The sequence below is a fragment of the Apaloderma vittatum genome, unplaced genomic scaffold (genome assembly GCF_000703405.1).
Source record: "Apaloderma vittatum isolate BGI_N311 unplaced genomic scaffold, ASM70340v1 scaffold14117, whole genome shotgun sequence".
Lineage (NCBI taxonomy): Eukaryota > Metazoa > Chordata > Aves > Trogoniformes > Trogonidae > Apaloderma > Apaloderma vittatum.
In genome coordinates, this window is record NW_009726827.1 from 37,708 (window position 1) to 48,670 (window position 10,963).

Here is a 10,963-nt window from a genome sequence, read left to right on the forward strand (position 1 = left end):
ATATCCTCTTCTTTCAATTTCATCATTATATCCACATCTCTCTCATAGTTTTTAACTTCAGTCAAAGTTCGGGGTATGTAAGCCTTCTTAAACACCTAACAGAGTGAAACACAGACTTATATGTAATTTCATTATGTTCTTCCCTTCTAGCTATGCAGCCTTAAGAGAATAATCATAAACGGTTTCAAGGCTCAGAGAAACTAAAGATGAATGCAGCAAGTCATCCACTACCATTCGAACAGCAGCATCGTTTTTGTGGGTTTTTTCTCAGGAGCAACCTGCACATTATTGATAGATAAGGATTAATAAGACTCCTTCCTTAGCATCACTACCACCAGGCCGCTTATAAACTTCTCCAACCCTTCCAACTTCTTTCTAACCTATTTGAGTCCCAAGATTTTATATTCTAAAGATTTTCTCTAATGTTTATACTGCGATGTTTGCAAGTCCTTCAGGAGACAACTCCACTAAAATGCAGTTACAACTTCATCTCTTTATAAAATACCTGCTTCAACTTACTATAGTGCTGCAGGAAGCTTTTAAGTTGTAAAACCTATACTGTAGTGTCAACAACAACTTTCTTAAAATTTGTCATGCAGTCTTTTTTAAACAGTCCTCCAGACTCACTCCCAGAGAGAAGTATTTTGCTTCTCTTTTTGATGGTACCAGTTCAATCCCAGTCCAAATTCCGTACACCTTGTAATTGTAAGATTAAGCACTGTGCAAAGAGCAGAGATCCCACCTCCGCAGAGCTTAATCAGCTCCACTCTTTTGTGAAGGAAGTGACACAAACACGATCACAGGGGAAGTCTAAAAGAAATAAGCTGAACTTAGATGCTACTAAACCACCTTGCTTACAGGTCAGTACCTTTATATAGGCAAAAAAACAACTGGTTTGAAAAAAAATGGTCCTGCAACAAAAACCTAGCATCTGACTCTATAGCTGTATGCTGAGGATATCTCAGAAAACAACAACAACAAAATAATCTTTCTTTGGCCAAGCTAGAGCCAAAAGCAATTAGTAAAACCTGTCTTTAATAAATCAAGTATCACTGATTCGAAAGACAAACCCCATGCAAACCACTACAAAGAGGTTCTCCCTGACACGAATTCTGCACAGAGTTACCTTCTTGCTTTGTTTTGGGGTTGGTTTTTTTATACTCTTCTGGAACTCACAGGTAAGACTAACATAGAAATTGTTTTATCTCTACATCAGGCCTTTACAGAATGTTAGCAGTTTTTTGCAACGGACTTGAAATGGCTTCACTTCACGTAAAAGCAAGGAAGAGAAACAGTACATGGAAGAACTGAATTAGACTGGGACTGGAGTTATATATGCAAGTTGCTCAGTGCACATAACCAAATATCCTGCTTCAGTAACGCTGCTCCAAAAACACTGGCGTGATAATAAAGATCTCTTCACTCATTTTTTTCATTAACTGAACCTGAACTGGAAAATACATCAAAGGACCTAGCTACAAGCCAACATACTGGTCTAGGAAATGAAGTATTTGCCTTCTAACACCATATCAGTGTCAGGTTTTACACATGGCACCCCTTAGTAATTCACCTCAACTAGTTCAAGACAACTCAGCACCACCAAGTATGTTTTGATTATAAACTGTACATTTTGCCAAAGAAACAAGAAAGCTTTTCATTGTTTAGAGAAAAGACAAGGTTAATATTAAATTTCAGAGCAGGAACAAAAATCCTCACTTACCTCCTCATCTACTTTATCTTGACTGGATCTTTCCTCCTCTGTTCTTTTAGATGCTATTTCCATTGCCTAAAGAAACATAAAACAATGAAAAACTATCACTCTTTAAAATCACACCACTTAATCCAACTAATCGTTCCCATCTGTGTCTCTCCCTGCAGCCCAAGCTGTCACTCACTAACACTCCAGCTTTCCCCATGGCAATGCCTTGAGTGACACCTAATGGTAACCAACATTTCTGCAAAGCATGCTCATTAACTGCAGATCTGCTTTATTAACAGCGGGAAAACATGCCTGCTGCTCCTTCCAGACCATAATATGCCAAACTCAGCATGAGTACAGGATAGAACAGCACAAGGAGAATGCAGTGAGCAGTGCTCAGTCCTGGAACCTGGCTCTTCACAAGCACATTTAGCAAGCCAGAGGAGCACAAGTAAAGGGAACCACATAGTGCAGCTCTGTCTCATTCAACCTCCGACAGGACAGAAAGTACAAAACATCCGGTAATCCCCGGGGTGCGTTGGCATTTGGACCTCACTCACGTGGTCCTGACCAGGAACGACACATCAAATCTCCATTCTGAGCATGGCATACGTGTTAACTTAAAAAGTGCTTCTTTATTCCTGCCTCTCTCTTTCTGAATAAACATGTAACTGGGAAAAGAGGACTGGGAGCTGGAGATGAACTACATGGGTGCTGCCACCAGCATTAGGCTTACCTCCTCCTAGAACCAACATGCCAACCGCTATATTTGGCTAGCAAGACAGTGTACCTTGGAGTAATACTGCTCCGAGTCACTCCCTTCCTCCCTCAGTCCACTCTGCTCAAATCTGCATGCTTAACTCCAGTCCCTGTATAAACACAGCTCTATTTCAGCAGACCTTCTCCTTGCCAAAAAGAAAGAACTAATTTAAAGCATCTTGGCTTTAGCAGTATCTGAAATAGGCATTTAAGTTTTTATGATGAGGCTTTTTGAGAAAACATAGAATGGAAATGTTGTCATCCTATACTGGATTAAATGAAAAAGACCTGTACGCATTTTTGAAGCACTAGCACAACATAACTGGTCTCTTCTACCAAGCTGCTTTAGTCTCTTCTCCCAAGTTGCTAGTGAGAGGATGACAGGAAAGCAGCTCAAGTTGCACAAAGGGAGGTTTAGATTAGATATCTGGAAAAATTTCCTTACTGAAAGTGGTGAGGCAGGCTGCCCAGGGAAGTGGTGGAGTCACCATCCCCAGAGGTGTTCAAAAACCATGTAGACGTGGCACTTCAGGATGTGGTTTAGCAGTCATGGTAGTGTTGGGTTGATGGTTGGACACGATGATCTTAGAGGTCTTGCCCAACCTTAACAATTCTATGATTCTATAATGTCACGTACCAGCTTCCTTCAATAGGAGGATGTAGAGAAAACGAGGCGAAGGAGCTTGAACTAGACGTGCTTTTATTATTCAACTTCCTACATGAGCAACAAGGCCACAAATCCTTACCTTAGACAGATAGTCATCTATGTTCTCGCTCGTGATAGAAGGATCAGTAATAAACTCAAACAGCTCCCTCACAGTCATCACTGCAACGTTGTGCTTCTGGAAAAAGTCTACCAGGAAACAAGGGCAGAGGCAAAAACCGTAAGCCATAAGTAATTATGTGTGACATAGGCAGCTGTGATGCTGAAGTGACAGTTACAGCAAGCCAGCGGCTCTGGTGACTCAGGAAAGTGTCCGCAGCATGTACTGCATCATACTGATTTAGATAACAGGTTACTCTTGGCCATTTGAAATAAAACTGTTCATCTTCCAGGTGCAACAAATAACTGAGAGTAACTGGATAAATATGAAATCGAAAACAATTTCAGACTTAAGGGAGTAAGGGTTAAGAAGTAAACAATTTAAGGCAGGTGTAGTATTTGCAATGACTAAGGTGAAAAATGTATTTCAAAGCATAAGGAATTGAGACCTCAAGCTTTTGCCAAAGAGAAAAAAAAAAAGTATCCACTGAAACACTGATTCACCTAAAAGGGAAGACATGTTAACGTATAAGAATTTTCCTCAATACTACACTCGGAACTGGTTTCTTGACTTGAGGATAACCAAATTTGGAGGCTGCACTTCTGTACTGAAAAAGAGCAGTGAAAGACACTGAGGATTGCTTAATAAGCATTTCCTACTAAAGTTGTCAGAATGTGTCTCACCAAGAGAAATTAATCATAGAAGGAACAAAAAAAAAAAAATAGTTTGGAGGCAGCTCTCTGTGCCCATGGAACCACAAATCTTTTCAATGATCACAGCTAGGGCAGAGCATAAAACAAGGTGTTTCTCCGAGTCCCTGAAGGAGGACTACGCCGCGAAAATTGCAGCAACAGGAAACAAGCAAACAAAACACACTGTAACCACTGCAACTAAGGCACTAGAATATCTAGGGAGACCAAGCCAAAAAGACGTGAAAAAAGAGCAAGGATACAAGTATCTGAGCCAGAAAGAAGGTATTAGAAATTCATGAATAGAAAAGGAATAAAGAAAAACTAGCATATGGGGTACCAAACCCCAAAGCATCAAAATGCACACAATTCTTTTTCCATGGAATTCTAAGAGCCTCTGTAAAATGTAAAAAAAAAAAAAAAAAAAAAAATAAATTCGAGAAGAAAAGTGGGATTAAAGCTGCCTGCAGTGACAGATTTCTTGTCCTCAGGGAGAAACACACCCTGCCAGGCGTGGATCTGTTACACAACATGCATACTCACAAATGAAGATCAAATTTTCAAGAGAAAAACACAATAAAGGCACCTTGTTTATCAAAAGACTAGGACAAGTGATAACATCTCTATTAAATTACTCTAGGCATAGATCCTCACAGCTGACCTGGACAAGCAAGTGCAAGCAACTTCATGATACACAGTAACCTTGCCAGCTGAGGAATTCCAGATGTGGAATCCACACATAGAAGAAAATACGTCAGTATTAAGTATGGGAAGTTCAGACTGGTGCTAGGCACTGCTGCAGACTGGGACTGATCTCAGATCTACCACGAACCTGAGATTCAACCTAGTGGCTCATTTTAGGCAGAAAATCTCTAGCAAAGCAGATCGTGCTAACTTGGCACAATACGCCGCTCCCTGAGCGAGTCATGAGAATCTAGGGGAGGATTTCAGCGGAAGTTGGACAGCTTCTACAGCCAGTTATACCTGAAGGAATGTAAATAAATAAACGAGCTCTCAGAACCAGAGCTGAAGTGCAGCCCACTCACCATTAACATTGGCACAATCCTTCGAATGTAAATAAATAAACGAGCTCTCAGAACAAGAGCTAAAGCGCGGCCCACTCACCATTAACATTGGCACAATCCTTTCGCAGGAACTCCAGCGCGTGCGGGTGGTCGTGCTCCACGGCCTGGGACACGTCAATGATGTACAAGTCCCCGCTGTGGTACCTGCAAACAAGGAGAGGCAGCTGCACCAACTCCGCCACGGTGACGTCAACAATTATTGAGGGGCAGGGAATAAAGTGTGTTTCGAACTTCAGAACAAGCAAACACTCTTCACACGTTTCTCTAATGTACACCTCGCGTATTAGGGCTAGAGCTGCTTTTGTGGGTCAATCTTTTCCCCCCTCTACACAAGCTAATTTATCAACCTGTAAAGAAATCATCTTCTCCTGAACACAAGAAGTAGTGTTATGGGTGGTGGGGAGAGAGAGGGGAAAAAATAATAGAAATTGTACCCTACTAATTTTTTCTCTGGTGAAGTTTTATGTGTTTGTGAGGGGTTTTGGGGTGGGGACAGAGAGTTGTGGGGGGGGGGTTTTCGTTAGGTTGTTTTTTCCTTTAAAGAGAGAAAGCCCAGATCTGGGTTAAAAGCCACATCAATTACAGAAATTACAAAACCTATTCACAAAAAGGACTCCACCCTCCCTTAGAGGTAGATCAGTACTGTCACACAGAGGTTGCCAACGCAAACGTTTTAGATGTCACAATTCAGAGGAAAGTTTAAAAACATACAGCATGTTAAATTCACTGAGATCTGCGTGAACAAGTCTTGCATCTTGGTACATTCTTCTCATGTACTGGATGATTTGCAGGTACAGCTCCCGGACTTTGGAGTCAGATAACTGAGCATTCTTCAGCAGAGGAGCAGGTCTTGAAATTGTAACACAAAAAAAACCCCAAAGTGAGTACTTTTTCCACCTTCATATCAGCTGCAAATGCTTTAACTGTGGTACTTGATCGTTACACTCATTAAGTGCACCAAGAGAGTCAGTAGAGACAGCAGGAAGGGCAGCAAACTTGATCTCTGCTTGCCAAAGATATTTGAGTTTGCTTCCAACATGAGCTAATTTGGATCTTGCTACATTAAAGTTTGTCCTATAAAACTATGAGCTCTCTTCATGTATGATTAGCACGCCTTTCTAGCCTTAATCTCTGGCTAAGCCAGTTCAAGAATTCATTTTGTACACAACTGAGGCTTCAGAATTGTGGAGCTTGTCTGCAGTAGTGGCTGGGAAATGTCTGAGTATTCTGCAGGTCACATGCACATGTAAGAAGAGCATGTTAACTTTACAAGCCTAAGGTAATAGTAGGTAAATTCAAAGGATTTGTTTGTTTTTAATAAACCTGTGTGAAAAGCTACTAATAAAAAAAAAAATCATTGATTTAAGGACACTTACCTATCACCTTTACCAATAAAGCTCATGACAAGCACATGACTTCTTAGCATAATTGGCTCTGGACAAGGTATCTGGGCTGTATTCAACCTGTAATGCAGGAACAAAGCCACAAACACAAAATATAACCCCAAACTCTACTATTTGCATTGCACTAGTGCCTACAGGAGCTCTGTTGCTTTAATTATAACATACTGTAAGCGCCCCAGTACTCATGAAACTCTGACTTGTGAAGAACAACTAGGAAATGAAAAGGAAAAGCCACAGCCTTTCTGGCTTTGACCCTTTCTCTAAGCATTCCTGTGTTAGACAAAGAAACTTCACACAGTTCAGGTTAATCCTGGATTAACCCATATCACACAGCATGCTGTTACTCAGCAGCAGCTATTTCTAGCTTTTTCCACCACTTTTCAGCCATGTCAGAGAGTTCAGGCACTGAAGAGCTTAGACCATGACCAGCAAGACAGAAGAACATCTTTATTCCTTCTTCCTTTTTCTTTACTCCCTCAGGGAAGCTCAAGACACTTTACTGAATACTCTAGAGATCCTAAAATGTAGCGGTAGTCAGAGACTAGCCACAGGAGAGTACCTCCTTGAACCTCTTCAGTTACCTTTAACATGCTGAAATAAAAACTAGAAGAATCACCTTATTAAATTCCTCATTTCTTTTTCAGCCCACGTCTTCACCATTTTTCTTGGGTTGCCTTTGCAATATCCATGGCGAAATCTTTAAACAAAGAAATTAAAGACAGCAGGTGCTCTTAGCTAATCAACAGAGTACCACCACTGGTGATTTCACCACTTCTCAAACAACCTTCTTCCCCAGTAAAAGCAAGAAGAAGTCAAACTCACCTGAATTCACCACTCACATACTTATCCCGATCTCTAAACATCAGAATAGAGGTTTTGTAAATTTTTATCGCTCTGTTCTCTCCATCTGCAGTACTGGCATGATACACGTTAGCCTGTCAGAACACGAAAGGTAGAAATAACATTAGAGGAAAAAACCTCTTTAAACCAACATAACCTCCTTTCCTCTTCTCTTTCTGACATCTGGAAAAGATCTGATAGAAAGACCTGAGCTCACCCCAGCCCCTACGTGACCCAGAGCTGAGTGAGACTGCGCACAAGGACAGTCTCTTTGTCTTCCAGAGGCAGCTTACAGCAAGTACCCAAGACTGGGCAGGAGTTTGACAGTGCATACAGGACAAAAAACAACCATGCACACAAGAAATCCACCTCATACACATTCTGGAGACTGAAACAAGACTGCATGGAGGGTTAATTTGAACCTGCACGCTATTTGGACCATAAAGCACGGCCCGAATATCTCACATCAACACCTCTACACAGGGTGGAAGTCAATGACTTGGAAGAAAACCAGATCAGCCTAGGAACTCGACATCATAAAACTAATTTATTCATTTACTTGGTCTGGTTTTAATTATCAGCAATATTACTTGCTAATAACAGCCCACAAACATGGTAGTTTTGTAAAAGCAACGAAGGTTCAACAGTATTTTAAACGATTTTGTTACACTGTTTAGATAATCCCACGCCTGCCGACATGGAGCTGGTCTGATCTGCACACAGAAGTCTTGCATGAAGTAAGAATCACCCGCATCGATGTGGTTTTTAGGCACTGCTTAACACTGCGTGCACACGTACCCTTTCCAAAAATTTCACTTGTAACACACAATTAACAAGACACACAAATTTAAGGCAACATTTAAATATTTAGGAATTTTTAAGTATTGGAGTATTTTAAGTATTTAAAAAAAATCTTTCATACTTGGGGAAACTTGTTTCCTTAATTGCATAATTTCCATAAATTGCATTTTATCTACAGATAACTTCCTACCAATCAAGCAACATAAAAAAATGTAGCATTAAAATCAAGTATTTCATTACATCTTCTGAGCACAAGCTTCCATCTACCTTGCTGAGAAGATTATGTCATTTGTAATAAAACTTACTTCTTTTCCTGTGCTGATGCAGCCGTTGATTTCTGTTATGACACCTCTACTCAGCATCTTGAACAGAATCATTCGGGTCCTTGGATCCAATACCTCAAATTTGATACAGAAAAGTCAGCACAGTTGCTGTCTTCGAAGAGGACAAAACCTAATAATAATCCAGTTCAGTCTCAGCACCGTATCAAAGCACCCACGGCATCAGACTCTTCTTAATATCAAATGATAATCCAAACAGCAACCACTCAGAACTTTGCCATGATTCTAGAATATTTCACTTTTTCTTTCAACATCACTACTTGATTTTTCAAGCAAAGCTTGATCTAGAGCTGGCTCTAGAAGAGATGAAAGAGAATGATTTCCCACCCACAGTTGCATTAAGTGTGTTAAAATAAGGTTTCTCTTAAGATACAGCTCTCATAACTGAAATTGAACTATTACTGGCCCAAGGCCATGCAGCTGCTTCATCCTTGCTCAAGGGGCCTGGGGGTGTGGAAAGCAAACCCAGTATTTTTTGCTTGTTCTTTGGAATTTAATAAAAGCTTGGGATAGAATTCTGCATCCCACATACGATCAAATCACAACGCTAAACACAAAAATGAGCTCAAAAATGTTTACAGAAGCAGTTACAACCTTCATACAAGAAAGAAGCATAACAGAGCAAGCTTTTTCAGAATAACAAGGGAAAAAAAAAAAAAGAATTCTAAGCAAAAACTCTGTTCCTACAGTGTCTGTTTTAACACTGACTCAAAAATTCCACATTATTTGATTTCGTCAGAAGAGAAATTTGATGAATTAAGGACTTACCTGCTCTACTGTTGCTCTGTCTGACTTGTCTTTGACACGGTACCTAGCAGAAGTGAAAATAAAATTATATAATCCCACTTATGGGTTTAGTACTTGGACAGACTAAATCATTACACTCTGTATCAAAGATAAGATGACAGCTTCAAGAAGTAAGGCTTTTGATTCATACAAAAGCAAAGGTTTCTCCCATAGCCAAGGGGAAAAAAAAAAAAAAACAAAAAAAAAATCAGGGCTCTTCACTTTCAGAGATATTTTCTTGCCTCCACTGAATTATGCTCATTTAGGAGAAAAGGTATGTGTCTTAACAACTTAGGGCTATCAGCTGCAGGCTTAAAAAAAAAAAAAAAAGTATCATTCCCTCAACAAATCACCAGGAAGAAGCGAAGACTTTCAATACACCACTACAATCAGATATGCTACCAGCAGCAGAATCCAAACTTTGAAACGATTTAGTGAAAAGGTTTAAGACTGAAAGGCAAATTGCATGCAGACTTACAAATTTTTTCTTAATACGTTTATTCAAAACTGAGAATCATACTAGCAAATAAGAACTACTCTTCTGGGTTCAAATTATTTAAATGAAAATACTCACATGTCTGCTTCCTTCTGCCTAGACTTTTCTGTGACTCTGTTTATAACGGAGTCATCAAAATTTAGCTTGTCTGAAAAATACATAAGAAGAAATTAAAAAAAAAAAAGAAAAATCAAAACTCAGAGAAGTTTCTGATGTTTAGAACTGCCCTTGCAATTCTGCTGCCAGCTGAGATGCCACAACACAATGTTAAAACAGATCAAAATTCAGCTTGTCTGAAAAACACATAAGAGGAAATTAAAAAAAAAAATAGAAAAATCAAAACTCGGAGAAGTTTCTGATGTTTAGAACTGCCCTTGCAATTCTGCTGCCAGCTGAGATGCCACAACACAATGTTAAAACAGAGGAGGAGCTCTCTGCAGCAAGGACAGAAGCTGAGCTACACACCAGAGCTGACCTAGCTCTCCACTCAGTCTACATCTCAAAGTTGGATGAGGGGGTAACAACACAGAGAACAGAGTCAGTCCCAGAGACCTCACCATTAAGTCTGTCCACCCTCCTCGTACCACAATCAAATACCATTCCTCTGAATAAAATAAGCAACAGCCTCTCCCCATTACGTATTTCAACTGGTGTTTGATTGATTGCTAATGTACAAGAGCTGCTGTATCTGGCTACTCTCATGCCAGTGAGTTCTAGCTTGAAGAAAGCAGAATTAGTCTGAGAATGTCACAGAGTGGTATCTGTTGACATAAAAGAAGAAAATGCAATTACACTCACCTAAATTAATTTTATGTTCAAATTTCCTTAAAGCCTTGTCTGTAGGGGTAGACATTTTTGCTGAATAGCAACTAGGGGTCTGCCTATTTGCCTGAAACAAAAGATTAGTTAATTTAAGGTGCCTTATCTAAACAGCCTCTTGAAATACAGAAAATACCATTGGGAAAGTCAGCTGAATGCCTATACATGGAGCTATACAAAGAAAACCAGAAAGAGTGAGGAAATGGATACAAACTACCATCTGTTTTTACTTAATTCAGGAAAAGAAAATACAGGTGATACATCAGTTAAAGTTCCAAGAAGTGCACCGATTCAGGGTTATTTTTAGTCTGGAAACGGAGCTGCAACTCTCTAGTATTACCTTTTCTTCTAAAAGGAAGGCAAATAGCAGACAGAATCAACGAGAAAAATGAGAGGAAAAAATGAGAAAGTAATGAACAGAGAAAGCTTTCAAGGATGCTCTCTTTTCTTACAGGTATTCTCCTCCAAACACAATTCATAT

At 39.8% G+C, this 10,963-nt stretch overlaps 1 protein-coding gene across 1 annotated transcript in view; it reads right to left on the reverse strand.

Annotated features, from left to right (window-relative positions):
• Positions 1-10,552, reverse strand: part of RIOK1 (RIO kinase 1) — a gene marked incomplete at its 5' end in the record, with an annotated part of 13,589 nt that extends 3,037 nt beyond the window's left edge. Inside the window, 12 exon segments of the mRNA XM_009873445.1 lie at positions 1-95; positions 1,721-1,786; positions 3,205-3,311; positions 5,037-5,140; positions 5,708-5,845; positions 6,373-6,459; positions 7,016-7,096; positions 7,222-7,334; positions 8,346-8,438; positions 9,150-9,192; positions 9,742-9,811; positions 10,462-10,552. The exon segment at positions 1-95 is cut by the window's left edge and continues 16 nt beyond it. Coding sequence (XP_009871747.1) covers positions 1-95; positions 1,721-1,786; positions 3,205-3,311; positions 5,037-5,140; positions 5,708-5,845; positions 6,373-6,459; positions 7,016-7,096; positions 7,222-7,334; positions 8,346-8,438; positions 9,150-9,192; positions 9,742-9,811; positions 10,462-10,552 — 1,088 coding nt within the window.
• Between the last annotated feature and the right edge of the window lie 411 nt (positions 10,553-10,963).